At 43.3% G+C, this 21,065-nt stretch overlaps 1 protein-coding gene and 1 long non-coding RNA gene across 2 annotated transcripts in view; one reads left to right on the top strand and one right to left on the bottom strand.

Moving 5' to 3' along the window:
* Positions 1–21,065, bottom strand: part of LOC138964809 (uncharacterized) — a 172,502-nt gene that overhangs the window by 53,794 nt on the left and 97,643 nt on the right. The window lies entirely within an intron of this gene.
* LOC138964789 (uncharacterized) overlaps positions 4,591–21,065 on the top strand; it is a 34,585-nt gene continuing 18,110 nt past the window's right edge. Inside the window, exons 1-6 of the mRNA XM_070336836.1 lie at positions 4,591–5,275; positions 5,739–5,925; positions 7,710–8,083; positions 8,450–8,680; positions 9,432–9,689; positions 11,005–11,137. Coding sequence (XP_070192937.1) covers positions 5,192–5,275; positions 5,739–5,925; positions 7,710–8,083; positions 8,450–8,680; positions 9,432–9,689; positions 11,005–11,137 — 1,267 coding nt within the window. The 5' untranslated portion in view covers positions 4,591–5,191. The remainder of the gene's footprint in view (positions 5,276–5,738; positions 5,926–7,709; positions 8,084–8,449; positions 8,681–9,431; positions 9,690–11,004; positions 11,138–21,065) is intronic.

The raw sequence follows: 21,065 nt of genomic DNA, 5'->3' as shown, positions 1-21,065 counted from the left end.
GGGAGTTCTTTTCTCGTACGAAAGGTGTACTCGGAGTAAGAATTTCGTACGAAATTTTTACTCCGGAGTAAATTTCTCGTGGAGTACAAATTTCGTGTTACACCGGCACCTATCTTGCCCATTTACCTGTCATGAAAGGAAGGGTCTGTGACACACAGTTTGCTTTGATGGCTGAGTGACATGCAGTTGACCCTCCCCACCTTTCAACTGAGATGACACTATTTTTCTCGCCCTCTCCTGCATTTCAATTTGTTTCCCCCACAATTTTCGCGCTTCGTTTTCAATCGTATCACAAGTATATTATAATTAGAAGTAGTTTACGACCAGTACATGCAGTCTACGCGCGGTGATACCATTGCCCATTGGGTTTTTCCTAAAAACCGATGTTACAACAACAAAAAGAGTTTAATTCTTGGAAATCGTTCACTGGAAGTGCTCAATAATTATGCAACCCTTTGATAAATTTGATCTCCATTACATCACTCAAAACCTTTGGAATTAATTAAAACGAAAAAGTATAAGAATTTTGAGTTCAGAAATAAAGAACAAGTTTAAACCAACAAACAATGATGTTCAGTTTGAACCAACCAATCTTATAGAAAAGGAAGCAAGCTGTTACAAACGGGCGTCGACAGAGCCAGTGAAGGGGGATGCGAACTTGTAGATCATATACCTGTGATCGTAGATAGTCTCCCTTTTTCTGCTCCCACTTGTACCCTTTTACTTCTTATCAGACATAGCCTTTTTTTCCCGCTTATCTCCCTTGCTCAATACCCTTCTTTCTCTGTACTTTTCATCGATCCTTTTTCATACAACTATCAAAAAGCTTTTGTCTGCAGCTGAAATTACTTGTCCTGCGTGTTTGTTTTGTGTAAATGTCTTCTTTTAAATTTGTTGCTGGTGTAAACACTATTCAGGCTATTTTTCTCTGTCAGTTGAAGTTGCTTTAAAGTGACTGGCCTGCCCTGTTGAAAGCTCGCGTATCCTTTAAACGTGCTATCTGTGCTTTTTATCGCGACAATCAAGGTATTAAACAAATGTTTTGACTGAAAAGAAACACATGATTTCAAACGTTCAGAAAGTAACAACAACACCAACAAAAGTAGCGGTTGCAGTAACAGCAGCATTAGGAGCAGCAGTAACAGTAAAAACAACAACAACAACAACAACAACAACAACAACAACAACAAATCCTGAGATGAAAAAGAAATGACACGATCAACATGCAAAAAGACAACCCTATAGTCCAGTTCTTTTCAGTCGACGCTGCATGCTTGACCTCTCTGGACGATTCTTCTTCTTCAGCGTTCCAGAATTTTCTGGTTACGTGTGAGCTCGTTTTCCCATTTGGGTTCCCCAAACTATACTCTGATAGCATAGTCAGCTTCACTCCGCTTTCGTTGAGTAGGCATGCTGGGTATTTTAGTGATTCCATAACCCACCGAACTCCGACATGGATAACAGGATCTTTTCCGTGCGCACTTGGTCTCGTGCTTGCGTGTACACATTAAAAGATGTGGACGATTAAAAGATGGATTTACCATTTGAATCGAAGACTGCAGATCACTTTAATTGTGAAAGCGTAATTAAAATGCTGATTTTCTCATTGGTTAAACCCCACTGACATCATATTACATGTATTTTCAGATGTCCTGACAAATCGTATAAAACAAGAGTACATGTGTGGGTGCTTGTTTCTTTGTGCACGTGCATACTTGTGGGTATGTGTAAGTCAACAACTCACAATCGGAGCTTGTTGAAAATGTCTCTTAATGAACAGCAATCAGCCAGTCATTACCATATTCACGAAATATTTTAAGAATAAGAATAAGAATAAGAATACTTTATTATCTCATAGAGAAATTCAGGGGTGGTACATAACAATAATACAAACAAGACATTGATTTTACATAAAACATATAGCACTATATAACAGTCAGGTTATAGAAACACCTCCCACATACCTCTCTGGACATTCCTTGCATTGTTCTTACGCATTCAGACATGAACACAGAATGAAAGGCAAGCAATCATTTACGATATAATCTATTTTATTTTTAGGTAGACCTTGTTATGAGTGTTCAGGTCTGGTTCAAAGCCTTAAAGTACATAATTGAATCGTCGGTGGTATTTGTGGCTATTTTGTGTCCAATTTAGAAATAATTGCTTCAAAACTTTTAGCCGGCTGTAGATTGAAAAGGAAAATAGGTAAAAGTACTACACTGTATCCTTTTCACGCTCACTGAATCAGTCCGACACAGACGTGTGGGTGAGGAGTGATACCTGGTTCTTAAAGATCGACACACTTCTTCTGGTGATAACATAAACATGGGTACGCCGTAATGCAGGGTTTCATGTACTAGTGCGCCCTGCGCCATTGGCGCATTACATCTAAAAATGTCCCATCACAATTCTCTTCAGTGCGTCAAAGGGCGCATTGAGATTACGTACCACTGCGCCACCAAATGTACGCTTTACATCAGATTACAGACACACACACACACACACACACACACACACACACACACACACACACACACACACACACACACACACACACACACACACACACACTCACACACACACACACACACATACACACACACACACACACACATACAGAGATAACACGATATAGCGGCTAATTCTCAGATGGCACCACATTGCACCATTTTGCATCTTTGGTCTAAACGCGTACAGGCCTGTTTGGCGCTTCTTGCCTTCAACTATGTCCCATCGGAATTTGGTTGAGGGGGACACATGTCCCATTGCCCTTTTCTCCCAGGCTAAACCCTGGTAATGTATTTATGGTAGCTCCCTTTCTCCAGTGAGAAAGCTGCCCGAATTTCCTTGAGGGTAACCTCACAGTAGGCCCTACTATATAACAAAAAAGAAATCTTAACCTTAACCTTATCCTTATCCTTCTGCCCACTATCTCAGACATGGCCAGGCTAAGTTTTACGTGGGATAAGATCCTGCCTTCACTTGGACACATATACCAATTCAACATCGTGTGCAGAGTTATCATTTTGTTGTTGTTGTTGTTGTTGATGAGTTAATATCCTTTATGGTGCATTTGTCCTCTAATTATGGATCATTTTCTTACACACACAAAAAGTTTCACCAGATGGAAATAACATATTATTGTATTTTTGCAGGTTCTGAATTAATTTCCCAAGTTGGCACTTGTAGATGTTTAAAAACAAAATCATATTAAAATTCACACTTTGCACCGAAAGTGTCTAGACTTTTGGTTTTTGGTATGTGTCCAAGTGAAGTGATTGCCTGTAAAAGCCTGGTCAGATCTCAGAAGGCGAATTGACTCGGGCAGGACCGTGCCTTTGAACACAAATAGATGTCCGAAATTAACTATGGCATCCGTGGCAGCTTTTCATTTGTAATTGATTTCTTTTGAACACGAAGCTGTATAGATTGAAAAGTAAAATGAATAGACGCAGCCAACATCCAGCTCTCATTCTCTGACTCACGGATGCGGGAATAGAGTGGGAGGGATGCTGGCTGTAAAACATATGTTGTTACTGTCAGACTTCTATAGTGTTGATGTGAGTCTTTAAAGGCACACTCTTCCTTATTGCATAAAAAAAAATTTAATTTTTTTTTAAAATCCCTGCGCTTAGAACTGTACCCACGGAGTACGCGCGATATAAGCCTCATATTGATTGATTGATTGATTGATCTTCCGTGGTAACTACTGTGCGCATTATCTCAGCTTTTACATGGGATGGCACTACCCCTCCATTTAGTCACAAACAGAAATTCGACATCCTGATTTTATTCTTCCTGTGCAGATCGAGTGAGAATTTGCTTTACTAATTGATTTCAGAGATTGTCGCTGGTGCCCGTTAAGACATTAATTCATAACACAACTATCTCTCTGCACAGAGCGCATCCAGTCTGTTGCTTGTTGGTATGTGTCCCAGCGATGTGTCCCAGCGATGTGTCCCAGCGATGTGTCCCAGCGAAGTGATTGTCTTATTTCACGTAGAAGCCTGACCAGCCGGATCTAGCCGAATTTTACACGGGACGGACTAGTACTAGTACTGTTCCTTTCATTGAAAGTCCGAAAGTGTTGAAGTGGTTCGTTTAACTGAACCCAGAATAGCCGTACTCAAATGATCACCATCCTGTGTGTGTATGTTTTCTTTTCCATATTAATCATCACTCTTCACGCTCAACACCCGCCCACCCGTTTAAACATCATGAACACTGGCTGCATTGAAATGGCCACCATCTATCTCCCTACCCCTATATCTCTCTCTCTCTCTCTCTCTCTCTCTCTCTCTCTCTCTCTCTCTCTCTCTCGAAATGGCCACCCCTATCTCCCTATACCCCTATATATCTAGCTCACATGCCTACCTACCCGTCTCTTATTGATGGCGACACACACGTGAACTCTTAATCAAATAGAACTCCTCATTTCTGACTAGGCGTCATAGCTGACGTATGAGTTGCGAATTTTGCTATTAAAAACGGCTGTACCGTAACACTTATCGCTTTTGAAAATTAGCCGGGTATACCAGTGTAGATATATAGTTGCAGAACGAGTCAGTCAGGGCTCCGATGCAGCCAAGCTGCAAGATTTTCAATGTGAATTACAATGTGAAAAGGGAGTTGGTTTATTTCTGAGGTCGTGTATCGCAGCTGCACTTTAGTGTGCGCTTCGGTTTTCCCGTGTCCACTTCTTCTTTCTGGGGTCTAGCTTCAAATGTTAGTTCGAGTAAATGTCTGCTCATTCAATGTTTCTCAAAAAGTATCTGCAGGAATGATGGCATTTTGTCGCAGATTTCTCGTCTGATTTGTTTTAAGTGATCACATTCATGATTGGAAACATTATGAACGATATTTGAACTCTTCAAGAGTGACACAAATAGAGCTTCGGAAAAAATCGCATTTTCGAGAAACCAGAGTGTGTGACATTTTAAAGCGACTCCAATAAGTCGTAACAGAAAATTAAGAATTTTGCGTGAGCTTGTACCTAGTACCTGGACTATGTCCGTCGATGAGGCTTCCTTAGCTTTGTCATTCACACGTCATTCTGAAGTGTTTCAAAACAACATTCTCGTCTCCAAAGGGATTACGTTGATCGTCAAATCCTGCTCGTGATTGGTGGAAGTGTGCAGCTTATCGATGACTTTGTGCTCTAGGTGATATATCATATTTGATAGAGAAAATGACAGGCAGCAAACGACAGATTCAGTCCAAGATGTTTCGGATTACTGTACCAAGTTCTGTGCGATATGGAGGATTTACGGAGGTCAGTTTTGTTCTGGAGAATAATGTGTAGTCAGTCTTTGGTTGTCAATAATCAACATTACAACTTCTCCGAGTGTGGTTGTCTATCATTCATTGTCCCATTAGGTTTTCGTTTTCTTGTACTAGTTTTAGACCGAAGGAATACCACCGCTTTCGGGGGATGCATGCTTGGTATTTTCGTGTTTCTATAACCCAACGAACTCTGCTGATATGGATAACAGGATCTTGTGCGTGCGCACTTGGTCTTGTGCTTGTGTGTACACACGAAGGGGTATAAGGCACAATTAGCGTGTCTGCACATAAGTTGACCTGGGAGATCGGGAAAATCTTCACCTTTAACCCATCACGCACGGACTGGATTCCAACACTCAACCTTGCGGGTGTGAGGCCGACGTCTTACCCGCTGGACCACTACGCCCGTCGGTTTCACTCAATAAAAATAACACATTAATGTATTTTTGCAGGTTCTGCGGCAAGTCGTACGCAGAGGCGCTAGCACCAATACCTGGAGAGAGGACAACCGCTTTCGGCGAGATCTGCTCAAAAGTTGGTCTGGGCCTGACGTCATCAGAAGTGACGTCATCATGCCTGCCATCTCTGCCCCTTCCATGCGTCTGTCCCGTGACGCCAGTCTTGGGCGCAACTCCTCAAGTAAGTAACGACAACCATTCAGGGGACATGTATGTCTTCAAGCCAAAAGAACCAGTACTTTGAGAGAAACCCGTTTTTGTTTATTTGAGTATTGATAACTTTTGATCATAAATCATATCAATTCATTTGTTTGTTGCTGTAAACCAAAAGAGGATCCACAGATTGCCCATGGTTTTTTTCCCTGTTTACCACTGCACATTGGTTCTTCTCATGCAAACATGTACAGGTACACGTATTTATATTTGAATTGTTTGTGAGATTTTATCAGCCAGGCTGAGACTTCCTTGAATGAATATTACCAAGCCATCGCTATGGTACCCAGATTCATCGTTCAGATTAGGTTTTAGCACTACAGTGCCCCGCTACACCCCCTCCCCCCCCCACCCCCCCCCCCCCACCTACCTCACCCGCAAGCCTAAATCAGAGCAGTTGTAAATAGCCATGTACATAATTATTATTTGACATTTTCTTTTCTTTTTCATGCTTACTTTTGAGTGCCGTGTCTCTGTTTGTGTTGTTGCCTTGTCATCTTCATGTAATTTATGCATAAGCGTATATGAGTGTGTTTGAGTTGTTAATGCGAAAGAGTGTGTATGAGTGCGCCTTGAGTCGCCTTGTGGTGAGATATATGTGCGCGTTGTAAATTCTCGTATTACTGTTATTAGCTAGCCTTGTCCTGTGCACCGATGTCCAGACACCGATGGAGTTAGTCATACTTAACCTGCCAGACTTGGTTTAAACAAGATTTTATTCAGAATTCTTCGCATGAAACAGTTCCAAACATACAACTAGGACACGCACTCAAGCAAAGGCTTATATTGTGTGACCAGAACAATACTAAATTACACACATGTTCATAATGGCGGACATAACAAAAATAAACCAGAAGAACAAATTGAAGGAATGGGGAACTAAATAAGAACAGAAGAATCTACAGAAGAGAAAAAAGAAGAGGGTGTCGGTTGGTCGGGGGGGGGGGGGGGGGGGGGGGGGAGGGAGGGGGGAGAACTTGGCGGACCAATCACAAGCGTCTTTTGTTTGCGTCTTGCTTGTACGGGTAGCGGTGAGCTAGTGCCGAAGAACCTAGCAGAGCACACTTAGTCTGTTCATGTCTCAAAACCCAAGGTAGCTGTGAGTTAGCGATAAGGAACCTGGCATAACACACTAACAGTCATTTTCTGTTTAACTTGCAGAGGCAGGGACGAAATTAGTTATTAAGAACATACCAAAACATTCACAAACATATTATGTCTTTCGTTCCTTGCTGACACAGGTAGCGGTGAGTTGGTGATTAGGAACCTGGCAGAACACACTCTTTTTCTGTTAAACTTGCATAGGCAGGGATGAAATTAGTCATTAAGAACCTTGCAAAACATACGCAAACAATTTGTTCCCTCCTTTTTTTCTTAACACAGGTAGCGGCGAGCTGGCGCTGAAGAACCTGGCAGAGTACATTAACAGTCTTTTAGTGTTAAACTTGCACATGCAGGGATAACCTAGCAAAACACACACAAACATATTATTTTTCCCTCCTGTTTCCACAGGTAGCGGCGAGCTGGTGCTAAAGAACCTAGCAGAGCAGCTCCTATCAGAAGACAAGCTGTTGATCTTCAAGCAGACGTTGCAGAGTTTTAAACAATTTGTTTCGTTTCTTGCTTTAACAGGTAGCAGCGAGCTGGTGCTGAAGAACCTAGCAGAGCAGCTCCTATCAGAAGACGAGCTGTGGATCTTCAAGCAAACGTTGCAGAATTTAAAAAAAATTGTTTCGTTTCTTGCTTTAACAGGTAGCGGCGAGCTGGTGCTGAAGAACCTAGCAGAGCAGCTCCTATCAGAAGACGAACTGTGGATCTTCAAGCAGACGTTGCAGCACTTCAGAGTAACGCGCTCCGTGCCCTCGCTCTGCACGTCCCTCAGACCTCTCATCACCAGCACGGAACGCCTCATGCTTCTCGTCGAGCTCGCCCAGCATCTGCCCACGGAGCCTCTCCGCAGGGATTTCCAGAAGCTGTGCACGCTCAGCTTCCCCAAGTATCACACATTCCTGAGGTACTTCACGCCGCACCAAGTCACTGACGGGTCCAAGGTCATCGCTAGAGACGCCTCCGGGCAGTACCTCGTGGCCAACAAGACCTTCGAGAAGAACTCTTATCCTGCCATGGTGAGTTAAATGACATAGGATTATAACTTCTCTTTGTGTTTCCCTCAATCTTTTTTTCGTTCATTTTTGTTCGGGCTGTGCTTCTTGTTTTTGCTTTTGCTTTTACTTTTGCTTTTGGGTACCTTTTTGTATTTGTGTCAGTCTTAAAGAAGCCTCCATAGGCGAACAATTTTGACTTATCATTTGTGCTGTCCTTTTAGTGGGTACAGAATTCTTTTTTTTTCTTCAATTTTACGATTTTATTGTCATATAATGCAAACTACCAGTGTGTATATTTTAAGATACGGTTTGCTATTCTCCTGTGAACGTTCCTGTTCTGTTTTTGACACAAAGCGTATCAAACAAATTTCTCTTTCGTCCTTTCAGACCAATGGCACACTGACGTCAGAGCCACGACAAGACACTACGTCAGTGCAGGGAGGGGAGAGCGGGTTCTACAGTGAACAAGATGACGTCAGTCGCCATGGTAACGGCAGGGGCAGCGTGTCCAGCCGAACAGTGACCACACCCTCCGGGTCCGCTCCCTCCACCCTGCAGCGCCCACCCCGCCCCTCCTCCCAACAACCGTCACAGTCACAGAGAACCTCCACTACCAATGTGAGATGCTTTGCCAACAAGACTTCAGTTGCTTCCTACCTTTCCTCTCTCTTCTGCGTTGTTAAAGAAGTGACAATTACCCCCCCCCCCCCCCCCCCCCCCTATTCCAAGCATGATCTCAATCACTGTTAAGTTTCTTCCTTATCCCGTTCTCATGCTAGCCAATGACGAGCACCCTTTCCTGAAGCAGCACTCAGCAATCACATTCCATCTTGATATGCTTATTTTTGGTTCAGAGAGCAATATATATGTTAAAGTCTCGCCGCAAGATATTGCCATGTGTATGTGTGTTTCTTCTTTTAGGATCACCACTATAAGCTTATAGCTTGTTGTTGATTCTAAACATGCTCAATGTGTTTAGTATAGATCTGTAAATTGTTGAATAATTCACCTGTTTAACCCCCCCCCCCCCCAAAAAAAAAAAAAAAAGTCTGCTGTTCTAAAGGACTCTGAGGGAGATCTAAATAGAGTCACTTGTGATTAAACAGGCAATGTATGTCCTGTGTCTCTTTGCACTCTCAGGGCCTGTTCAGTCCTTGACTTCTTCTTCTTCTTCAGCGTTCGACGGTTGTGTCCTGATAATCTCAGGCCTGTTGAACGCAGAAACTCACAGGTTCGGCGCAGGTCTTCCACAGTTCCCCAAAGTTTTGTGTCGGGGGTTGTCCTCTCTGGCCAGGTGGTCCGTCCTTGACAATTTCCTTTGGAGGCTCTGATTTCAATCATCCCCACCGTCTTTGCTCTGTCCGCACAGAGACAAAGCATCGGGATCATGAACTCGGGGCCGCTGAAGATCCTGAGCGGTTCCTTCCAGTCCCTGGCGCTGAAGAACCATCGGGGCAGCTTCGTGGATCCCCTGCAGGGGGGCCCAGGCATCGCGCTGCACCAGAAGCGAATCCTGCTGGCCAGGAGGAGCGACGGTAGTCTGGGAGTCGGCATCAAGGGAGGCAAGGAGTACGGCACTCCCATCCTCGTCTACGTCATAGAGGCAGGCTGTCAGGCTGAACAAGAGGTGAGCGAAGAGACAAACAAAAATTGACATTGTGATAATAAAAAAGCAAAAATGGTGTGTCATTGGAACGTTTAATTTATGAGGTTAAAAAATAAGCTACACATTATGAATCCAAAAATGTATAGATATGTTATGTTTACTCTAAAATGGTGTTCACAATTTAAAGCCATATGTACTCGATGACTATACACGCTAATTGCTTTACCAACAGCTGGAGACATGCTAAATTAAGTTCCCTGCAAAATATTGTGGTCTAGGACCCCTTCAATGTTGAGATATGTTAATTTTCATTTTGATCTGGATCGTCCTATTTATAGATTTGCCAACAGAGGTAGCGTTGACGCAAGGGAAATAACTCCGCGTCTTTGTTTACATCCAAAGTTTTTGAGACTCTAAAACAAGCTGTAATGCATGTATATGGTCCGCGCATGGCGACATATCGTCATTACATGGTCTTATGGTGCGTTTGACATCGATTATGGGCAAACTACACTTTGTAAACACGGGAGCGCGTACATATGCCTTTAAAAAAAAAAAAAAGATTACTTAGGTACTACGTACGTTCGTTGGCTTTGCTGAGACAAGCGTGATCCGTCTTGGTCTTCGGCCAGCCAGCGTGCCAGCGCTTTCTTGGCCTACTAGTCTTGGTGACAAAAATATGTAGCACATTCAGTTTCATTCTGTGAGGTCCATAGCTGGACTAAATGTAATAATTTCGCTTTACGCGATTTATTTTGTTTTGCCTTTGACGTAGTTTTCGGTTACTCGTGGGATGACAAAAACAGATAGAGTTGAACTTACTGAGGGACAGAAATGTGGAGGATTAAAAACAAGTATGACAAGGAGATATCTCATTTGTCTTGATGATATGAAACACTGTAAAACCTGTAGTGTACTTTCTACCGTGACGGTCACCTTGGAGTCAGGCAATCTGACAAGGAAGAGGCATATGACTGAAAGCTAGGAGTGAAGCGATACGAATGACTCTAGACATATAATACAGGTCTGCATATCGATGTCGTCGCAGAATTTAGGCGTAACTCGATTCTTGGCGATTTTGATGTTTTTGTGCTTCAGGCTAAAGTATATCATTCTCCGTGAGAAATATTCTCTTAAATACGATTGACAATACATGATTTAACATTCTTTCATCTTTCTATCCATACCAGGAAGGATTATATAAACACTATTTCACAATAAAAATCATCAGCTGTGTCCTTCTCCTGAAAAGATGTTTAAAACGAGTTACGCTAAACTTTCACTACGATGTCGATATGTCCCTTTCTTATGAGTAAAACTAACTGTGTGTTTACAGGGTCTGAACGTGGGTGACCGCATTATCGACGTGAACGGCACAGACTTCACAAACCTTACTCACGCGGAGGCCGTCACCTTGATGCGTAATGCGTGGAACATCATCATGACTGTGGAGTCCGACAGCGCTTCTGGTACGTCATTAGCCTTTTTACGTCATCGTCCCTTTGTGACGTCAACCATGTGACGTCAATCGTCCCTTTGTGACGTCAACGATGCTCAGCCAATCATGTTTTCATTGTGGGGTGGGGTTTATTTTTGGACTGAGCTCATTGACGGTAAAGTCTGACGTCGACAGCTTTTGAGTATATTACAAGAGTATCGCTAGATTAGAAGGACTTTCACCATGATCGGCGTAGAGTATGGATCATGGGGGGAGGTGATGGTACGTAAAATCAGACATTTTGTCATCAGGCCAACAAAAAAAAGTTGTACGTTTCTGGTAACATGGCTACAAAAAATAGGGTAGGTAGGTAGAGATTTTTTGTGTGTGTTTTGTTTGTTTGTTTGTTTGTTTGTTTGTTTGTTTGCTTAACGCCCAGCCGACCACGAAGGGCCATATCAGGGCGGTGCTGCTTTGACATATAACGTGCGCCACACGCAAGACAGAAGTCGCAGCACAGCCTTCATGTCTCACCCAGTCACATTATTCTGGGTAACATGAATAAGACCGAATATACATACGTGCCTAAGGCCGAAAATATACATTGTCGCCTAAGGTCGAAAATATACATTGTGCAGAAGACCGAATATACATCGTCGCCTAACACCGAATATACACTTGCGCCTAAGGTCGAAAATATACATTTTGCCTAAGACCGAATGTACATTGTCGCCCAACACCGAATATACACTTGCGCCTAAGGTCGAAAATATACATTTTGCCTAAGACCGAATATACATTGTCGCCTAAGACCGAATATACACTTGCGCACAAGGTCGAAAATATACATTTTGCCTAAGGCCGATAGAAACTAAGATCACAGTTTATCCGATAAGCGCACGTTTTCGTATTGCTAATAAACGCGCATGGTTAAAATAGATCCTAGATTAAAATGGATTCGTCCAATACCAAACCAATAGGAAGGTATGAAATAATGAATGATCATTTATTGAATTTATACTGTAAAACATAAATCTCTCTCTCTCTCTCTTTCTCTCTCTCTGTCTCTCTGTCTCTCTCTGTCTCTCTCTCTTTGTCTCTCTCTCTGTCTCTCTCTGTCTCTCTCTTTCTCTCTCTCTCTCTCTCTCTCTCTCTCTCTCTCTCTCTTGTACAGTATAATAATGGAAAGTTTAAAAAAAATACATTAAATAGACCGCATGCGATCGAATCAGACATAAGTCATAAAGTAGCTCAGAAAAACATAAATCCACGAAGTTATGTCTCTCTGTCAGAACTTTGGATGAAGGTGGACGGGTATGAAAGGTAGCTTGAAGTGCATCATACACCAAGCCTTGAACACTCCTAGGACATCCCGAACACGTGCCAGAAATGTATTTTCGACCTTAGGCGACAAAGTATATTCGGTCTTGTCCGCAAATGTATATTCGGTCTTAGGCTGCAACGTATATTTTCTACCCACCGCTGCAATGTATATTCGGTCTTGTCCGCAAATGTACATTCGGTCTTAGGCGGCAACGTATATTTTCTACCCACCGATGCAATGTATATTCGGTTTTGTCCGCAAATGTACATTCGGTCTTAGGCAAAATGTATATTCGGTCTTATCCGCAAATGTATAAACACTTTCATTCGACCTTAGGCGCATATGTATATTCGGTCTTGTTCGCAAATGTATATTCGGTCTTGTTCTGCTTCCCCATTATTCTGACACCGGACCAACCAGTCCTAGCACTAACCCCATAATGCCAGACGCCAGGCGGAGCAGCCACTAGATTGCCAATTTTAAATTCTTAGGTATGACCCGGCCGGGGTTCGAACCCACGACCTCCCGATCACGGGGCGGACGCCTTACCACTAAGCCAACCGTGCCGGTTTTTTTTGGGGTCAGGGTAGAAAAAAACAACTATACAGTGACGCAAAGAGACTGGACTTTCTATAAAAAGAGAAAGACAACACATTACAAAACAAATGAGACAAAAGGGATGCGGGGTTATCCCCCTTGTGTCGTCTGCCGTCTGTTACTTTCGTTTTGACGCTTTTTTTTTTTACAAATGCAACAAAAACAAAAAAGTCTAGGGTCGGCTGGAAAAAACTAGGTAGGGTCGGGTGACCAGAAACATACAACTTCTTTTTTTGGGCCTCATCCCTTCTATATCTATATATATATATACGACTTGTGTCTGTCTGTGTGTGTGTGTGTGTGTGTGTGTGTGTGTGTGTGTGTGTGTGTGTGTGTGTGTGTGTGTGTGTGTATTCGCGATGCACGGCCAAAGTTCTCGATGGATCTGCTTCAAATTTGGTGGGCATATTCAGGTAGACCCCGGACACAACCTGGTCGATGAGAATTTTCAACACGTGCTCTCAGCGAAGCCGGGTATTCGGCTCTACTTCTTCCCGGCGAAGCGGGTATTCATCTAGTCTCATCAATATACGTGTAAAAGAAGCTTCAAAGCAGTGCTGTGTAGGTTCAAAATAACATTACGTAGCATGGCTTCAGCAGAGTAATGACGCCACACTTATGTTGATATCTAGACTAGAAAGATGCGGTTGTTCCTTATCAAATACTAAGTGAAGAAGCTAAGTGTATATTTTCTTCAATCCTAATAAATATTTTTGCTTTCTGTTGAGACAATATTATACTGACTTTAAGCATGCATGACCGTTATAATTTGACTGCCATCCCAATGAAGAGGAGATACATGGCCATGGTTCGTTGTACTGAGGTGAATTGCAAATGTGTATACATGTATACATCTAGCTGCCTTGTGCTAGCCTTAAAGGCTTTTATATACATACCGTTTGCCTGCTTTGAGTAAGTCACGAACCTGCGTGTGTCTTGCTGTGTACGTCGGTGCAGCAACTGCACAGGTTTTTTTCCCCACACCCATGTACCATCAACCATCTAAGACGCTTATTCCGACAAAACAATAGCCCGAAAATAAAGTTTAAAAAATAAAACAGAATAAGTGAACAAACGTTAGACACAAGAAAGACATTAAAAGAGTCTCGACCGCAGCGTGACATTCTGTGTTTACTCTTAACGCGTATTGTGTGTGATAGTGATCAGAGCTTTTGAGGCGAGTATAACCTGTAAGCATATGCAGCAAAACCAGTTTTTGAATATATCTATTCTTTTGTGCATGTTGCCGTCATGGCACGCTCACTAGGGTCACAGAGTCTCCTTCTGTGTAGATATATGCGCAAACCCAACAGAAGGCTTATATTCGTATCACATGCCTCGCCCCCTACTGTCTGTCGCGTGCTAGAAGCTATATCAGTGTACATAATAAGCTAATTAATTCACCATAAATTGTCTGGTTGGAGGAGGGGTGACGGGTAGGTTATGTGTGGGTGTGTACTGGCGGAGGGGAGTATAGGGCAGGGCGGGGGGGGGGGGGGGGGTGGTAGGGGGGATGGTGTCTGAGGGGTTGGTCTTCGTGTTTAAGTTTTTCTGTCTATTACTGATGCCTCTCCAGTGTCAGTTAGCCCCCTCCCCCCCCCCCCAATTAATGTTTAGATAGAAATGTCGGGGAGGGGGGGGGGGGCGGGGGGGGGAGGGTTGCTACTTGTGTTTGGCTATATTTATCTGATAGTGCTGCATCTATAGTACCGGTTATTTCTTTGGTTTTAGTTACTTGCCAGCTAGAAAAAAGATAAACGTGTGTGCGTGCGATCGTGCGTGCGATCGTGCGTGCGTATATGCATGCGTGTGTCTTACAATCCACCAGCTTTTGCAAAGCAAAAGGCTTATAAATTAACCTTGGGAAATAGGGTATATTGATAACTAAACAATTTGTAATCTCTTTACAGACTGTCGCTATAAGACAAGTTTGAATAGAAGGCGATTTTCCTGTAATCGCTCCGTCCGGCATTTTTTTGCCTCTATCTCTCCATCTCTTTCTCTTTCTCTCCCCGTCTCTCAGTTATATACGAATGGCGTTTCGTATATCTATATGTGAAAGATAGAAACGGGGCAATGTTGTTGACACAGAGCTTGGGTGGATACGCACAGAGAATACGACGGATGTTGCTAAACCAGTGTGTAGAATATGAATGACATGATAAGGTCTTTATGTAATATGTGCACACTTCTTCACAGGATTACATATTGCTCTGAATTCACCCATTGCTGGCTCTGTTTGACATCAGACATGTTCGCTGTTTACATCTGAGTTTTGTTTAACATCCTCCTCGGTATATACCATACCCCCCCCCCCTTCCACCCTATCACCTTCCTTTTAATGAGTTAACTTTATATGGGGGTAGGGGTGATGGTTCAGTACCAGTTATTCAGATTGTGGAAAATGGACATTGCATTTGCATGGTTGATTATATTGTTAATTTCTACGCCGAGCTTTGTACTATGTGTACACTACATTGGGGTGTGCACGTTAAAGATCCCACGATTGACAAAAGGGTCTTTCCTGGCAAAATTGTATAGGCATAGATAAAAATGTCCACCAAAATACCCGTGTGACTTGGAATAATAGGCCGTGAAAAGTAGGATATGCGCCTAAATGCCTGCGATCTGCTGGCCGATATGAATGCGTGATGTATTGTGTAAACAAATTCCATCTCACACGGCATAAATAAATCCCTGCGCCTTGAATATGTGCGCGATATAAATTGCATAAAATAAACTAAAAATTTTTTTTAAAAAATCCCTGCGCTTAGAACTGTACCCACGGAATACGCGCGATATAAGCCTCATATTGATTGATTGATGGACTATACAAATTGAAATCTTGATATTTTTTCTGTTCTTTTCTGCTTTATGTTCTGCAACATTACAACTTTTTCTCTGTTTAAAAACGTTTTATGTGCTTCCTGCTATCTTTGCTCGTACTGGCTGAAGGTAGATACTCAGACGACAAAGCTTGCACAATGTAGTTTTCTAGGCCAGTATCCAGGAGACGAGTTTCGAGACTAAGTTAAGACCGGTGTAACACGAAATTTTTACTCCACTAAAAATTTACTCCGGAGTAAAAACTTCGTACGAAATTTTTACTCCGAGTACATTTTTCGTACGAGAAAAGAACTCCCCAAGGCACGAAAAAATTACTCCCTCCACTAAATTTTTACTCCCCATTTGTTTCACTTCCAGTAAAAATCTCGTACGCTAAAATGGGATGCGAAGGGATAATGCCAATATGTGATCTCGCGCAAACGAATGTCGCGCTACCCTCCCTCCACCCCTTCCACTACCAAGACTAACAGGGGACAAGGGAGTATAAATTTCGTACACCTGGCATGGGAAGTTAAATTGCTCGTGTTAGGGTGAAGTAATTTATTAGTTTTTTTTATTCGTCAGGGGAGTAACATTTGTGTACGAAATGTTTACTCGGAACTCACCTGTCGTGGGGAGTAATGTTCTCGTGTAATGGGGGAGTGCTTTTTTCGTAAAGGGAGTAACATTTTCGCACGAAATTTTTTTACTCCGGCGTAAAAATCTCGTGGGAGTCATTTTCTCGTTATACACCCGTATAAACTGCATTGCGGGTATCCTGGACTAAAGTCTCTCACCTCGACTGTTGCATACCAGCCCTGATCAGCAAAAAGCTGGTATTGATTGTGTAAGTCTAGATAGGCCTTCTATATCCCGAACTTAAAATAACCCAGCTAGCAAGCTTTCGTCGGCCGACTGACGATTTCAGTCGGGTGACGTCGTCATATGTCGTGTGTCGTCGTCCGTTGTCGCGCCGATACCGTTTGACTGTGTATAAATGTACGTAATAAACCCCGACATCGGCCCGACGCAATGTTGCTGTCGATAAAATTATGCAGAGTTACGGGAGATAACAAATTGATGATCATTATTTTAACATTTGTTACGTCCCCTGTTCAAGCGTCGGTCCAGCAACGGCGTGACATTATGAGACTGACCATGCAAATGCGAAACTAAATTATTCATATTTGTTGACTTTTTCACATAGGAGTAGGATAATTAATTGTAAGTTTTATTTGCATATTTGCAATCAAATACAGCATGAGCTCAAATCATGAGTTTTACATTTTAAAAATACGCCATCATTTACTTGAAATATTCAAATAGCTTTCCTTACGGTAAACAAGATTGAGTGTGCAAATGGCTGCTGCTTTCCCGCGTGAGCGAATTTTATTTGTTTTCTTAGTTCAAGTTAATATCGAAAGAAGAGACATTTTTGGGAATGTTGGACAGCACATTGATGATATGTTATCCGAGACGAATGTCGCCTCGGGATCTCAATCTGAGTGCTGGTCCCAGTGCCACGTGGTGGCGGTGAGAATAGTTGTGTAGCCAGTGAGTCAGGCTCTTGGCAATGACAATCAGATTCAGACGTCAACTCGAGGACAACCGACGGATGGAGCGAGTAAGTGATTTCGGTTTTTTTTGGCTCTCAATGTTAGTTTTGCTGTTACAGTGAGGGGGGGGGGGGGGGGGGGGAGTACATACTGCTGTATCTTATTCTGTATATGTAGATGTAGGTGTGTTTTGTCCTGTTACAGTGGGGGAGGGGGGTGTTGTACACACTGCTGTAAATATAGATGTAGGTGTGTTTTGTCTTGTTACAGTGGGGGGGGGGGGGGGGTGTGTGTACATACTGCTGTAGATGTAGGTGTGTATTGTCCTGTTACAGGGGGGGGGGGGGGTAACATACTTCTGTAGCTGTAGGGGGAGGGGGGGTACATACTGCAGTAGTTGTTGGTGATTTTTGCACTGTTACACTGGGGGGGGGGGGGGTGGAGTACATACTGCTGAATCTGTAGCTGTAAGTGTGGTTTGCACTGTTACACTGGGGGGGGGGGGGGGGGGGGGTGTACATACTGATGTATCTGTAGCTGTAGGTGTGACGTGTATTGCATTGTAACACTTGGGGTGGGGGGGGGGGGTGTACATACTGATCTATCTGTAGCTGGTGGTGTGTTTTGCACTGTTACACACTTGGGGGGGGGGGGGGGGTGTACATACTAACTGCTGAATCTGTAGCTGTATGTGTGTTCTGCACAGTGACACTGGGGGGGGGGGGGGGGGAGGGGGTTGTACATACTGCTGAATCTGTAGCTGTAGGTGTGTTTTGTACTGTTACACTTGGGGGGAGGGGGGGGTGTGCATACTGATGTATATGCTTGGCGCTGGTGGACAATATTCACTTTTTTGGCCAAAAACACACTTTTTTGGCCAAAAACGTACATTATTGGCCAAAAAGTGTGTTTTTGGCCAAAAACATGTTTTGGCCAAAACTTTTAAGTGCAAAGTTTTGGCCAAAAAAATATTTGGCCAAATCTAAAACATTTGGCCAAATCTTCACTTTTTTGGCCAAATGTTTTAGATTTGGCCAAATCTTTTTTTGGCCAAAACTTTTGCATTGAAAGTTTTGGCCAAAAAATAGTTTTGGCCAAAACTTCATTTTTTGGCCAAATCTTTGAGTACCCCTTGGCGCTGATAGACAATATTCATTTTTTTGGCCAAAAACGCCAGTTTTGGCCAAAAAAGCAAAGTTTTGGCCAAAAAAGTATACTTTTGGCCAAAAACGCCAGTTTTGGCCAAAAACGCCAGTTTTGGCCAAAAACGCCAGTTTTGGCCAAAACCGCCAGTTTTGGCCAAAAAATTATAGTTTTGGCCAAAAAAGTGAAAATTGTCCACCAGCGCCAAGCTGCTTGGCGCTGGTGGACAATATTCACTTTTTTTGCCCAAAACACACTTTTTTGGCCAAAACTGGCGTTTTTGGCCAAAAAAGCAAAGTTTTGGCCAAAAAAGTATAGTTTTGGCCAAAAACGCCAGTTTTGGCCAAAACCGCCAGTTTTGGCCAAAACCACCAGTTTTGGCCAAAAAAGCAAAGTTTTGGCCAAAAAAGTATAGTTTTGGCCAAAAACGCCAGTTTTGGCCAAAAAAGTGCGTTTTTGGCCAAAAAAGTGAATATTGTTCACCAGCGCCAAGCAGCTTGGCGCTGGTGGACAATATTCACTTTTTTTGGCCAAAACACACTTTTTTGGCCAAAACTGGCGGTTTTGGCCAAAAAAGCAAAGTTTTGGCCAAAAAAGTATAGTTTTGGCCAAAAACGCCAGTTTTGGCCAAAAACGCCAGTTTTGGCCCAAACCACCAGTTTGGTTGGCGCTGGTGGACAATATTCACTTTTTTTGCCAAAAACACACTTTTTTGGCCAAAAACGTACATTTTTGGCCAAAAAAGCAAAGTTTTGGCCAAAAAAGTATAGTTTCGGCCAAAAACGCCAGTTTTGGCCAAAACGCCAGTTTTGGCCAAAACCGCCAGTTTTGACCAAAAAAGTGCGTTTTTGGCCAAAAAAGTAAATATTGTTCACCAGCGCCAAGCAGCTTGACAATATTCACTTATTTTGCCAAAAACACACTTTTTTGGCCAAAACTGGCGGTATTGGCCAAAAAAGCAAAGTTTTGGCCAAAAAAGCAAAGTTTTGGCCAAAAAGAGATTTGGCCAAAAAAGTGAATATTGTCCACCAGCGCCAGCAAATACAAAAGATTTTGCCAAAAAAAGATTTGGCCAAACAAAAAAGATTTGGCCAAAAAGTGAAGATTTGGCCAAATCTTTTTTGTTTGGCCAAATCTTTTTTTGGCCAAATCTTTTTGTGGCAGAAGTTTGGCCAAATCTCCCGTTTTAGCTAACATAAACAGTTTTGGCCAAAACTTTTACATAGAAAGTTTTGGCCCAAAAAAAGTTATAGCCAAATCTATTTTATTTGGCCAAATGTGTGGGTTGTTTTGGCCAAATCTTTGTCTTTTTTGGCCAAAACTGGCGGTTTTTGCCAAAAAAAGTGAATATTGTCCACCAGCGCCAAGCATAGATGTAACTAGCTGAAGCTGTAGGTGTGTTATGTACTGTTACAGTAGGGGGAGGGGGGGGGTGAACATACTGCTGTTTTTGTAGCTGTTGGTGTGTTTTGCACACAGGGGGGGGGGGGGGGGGGGGGGGGGATTGGGGTTGTATACTGCTGTATCTGTAGCTCTAGGTGTGTTTTGCGCTCTACACGAGGGAAGGGGGTGGAGTGTTGTATGTTTGGTACTGTTACAGTGGTGGCAGCGGGGGGAGGGGGATGTACATAATTCTGAATCTGTAGCTGTAAATGAGTTTTGTACTGTTACAGTGGTGGTGGGGGGGGGGGGTTGGGGGTTGTACATACTGCTGTAGCTGTAGGTGTGTTTTGCACTGTTACTAAGGGGGAGGGGATGTGTACATACTGCTGTAGCTGTAGCTGTAAGTAATTTTTGCACTGTTACACTTGGGGGGTTGTATATACTGCTGAATCTGTTGCTGTAGGTGTGTTTTATACTGTAATACTGAGGGGGGGGGGGGGTGTATACGGCTGTATCTGTAGCTGTAGGTGTGTTTTGTACTGTTACAGTGAGGGCGGTACGCGGTAGGGGCGGGGGGTTCTACATACTGCTGTATCTCTAGCTGGTGATTTGTTTTGCACTGTTACACTGGGGGGGGGGGGGGGGGGGTTGTACACACTGCTGTATCTGTAGGTTTGTTTGCAACTGTAACACTGGGGGGAGGGGGGGGTTATACTGCTGTAGCTGTAGCTGTAAGTGAATTTTGCACTGTTACACTTGGGGGGGGGGGGGGGGTGGTGGTGGTACATACTGCTGTATCTGTAGCTGCACCCAGCCAGCAAGACATTAGCGGCCGATAGTCGGCCGAACACCCTTCAAAAAGTCGGGCAGGTGACGTCAAAAGATACGACGCGGGTGTTGGCCCGACTAACTTTTGCAAAGAGGCAACGAGGCGGCCGACAGGCGGCCGAACACCTGTACTATGGCGGCACGCATCCGGTCCGATGTTAATCGGCCCGATGGCTTGTTGGACCTGCGGCCCGACACCTTATGCCGACATCGTCCCGATGTCTTCCCGCTGAAATCGATATCTTCCCGATGTCGGCATAAGGTGTCGGACCGCAGGTCAAACAAGTCATCGGGCCGATTAA

The sequence above is a fragment of the Littorina saxatilis genome, linkage group LG4, assembly GCF_037325665.1.
Source record: "Littorina saxatilis isolate snail1 linkage group LG4, US_GU_Lsax_2.0, whole genome shotgun sequence".
NCBI classification, from domain to species: Eukaryota; Metazoa; Mollusca; class Gastropoda; order Littorinimorpha; family Littorinidae; genus Littorina; species Littorina saxatilis.
The sequence above is the reverse complement of the archived record's forward strand: the minus strand, read 5'-3'. Positions and strand labels throughout refer to the sequence as shown.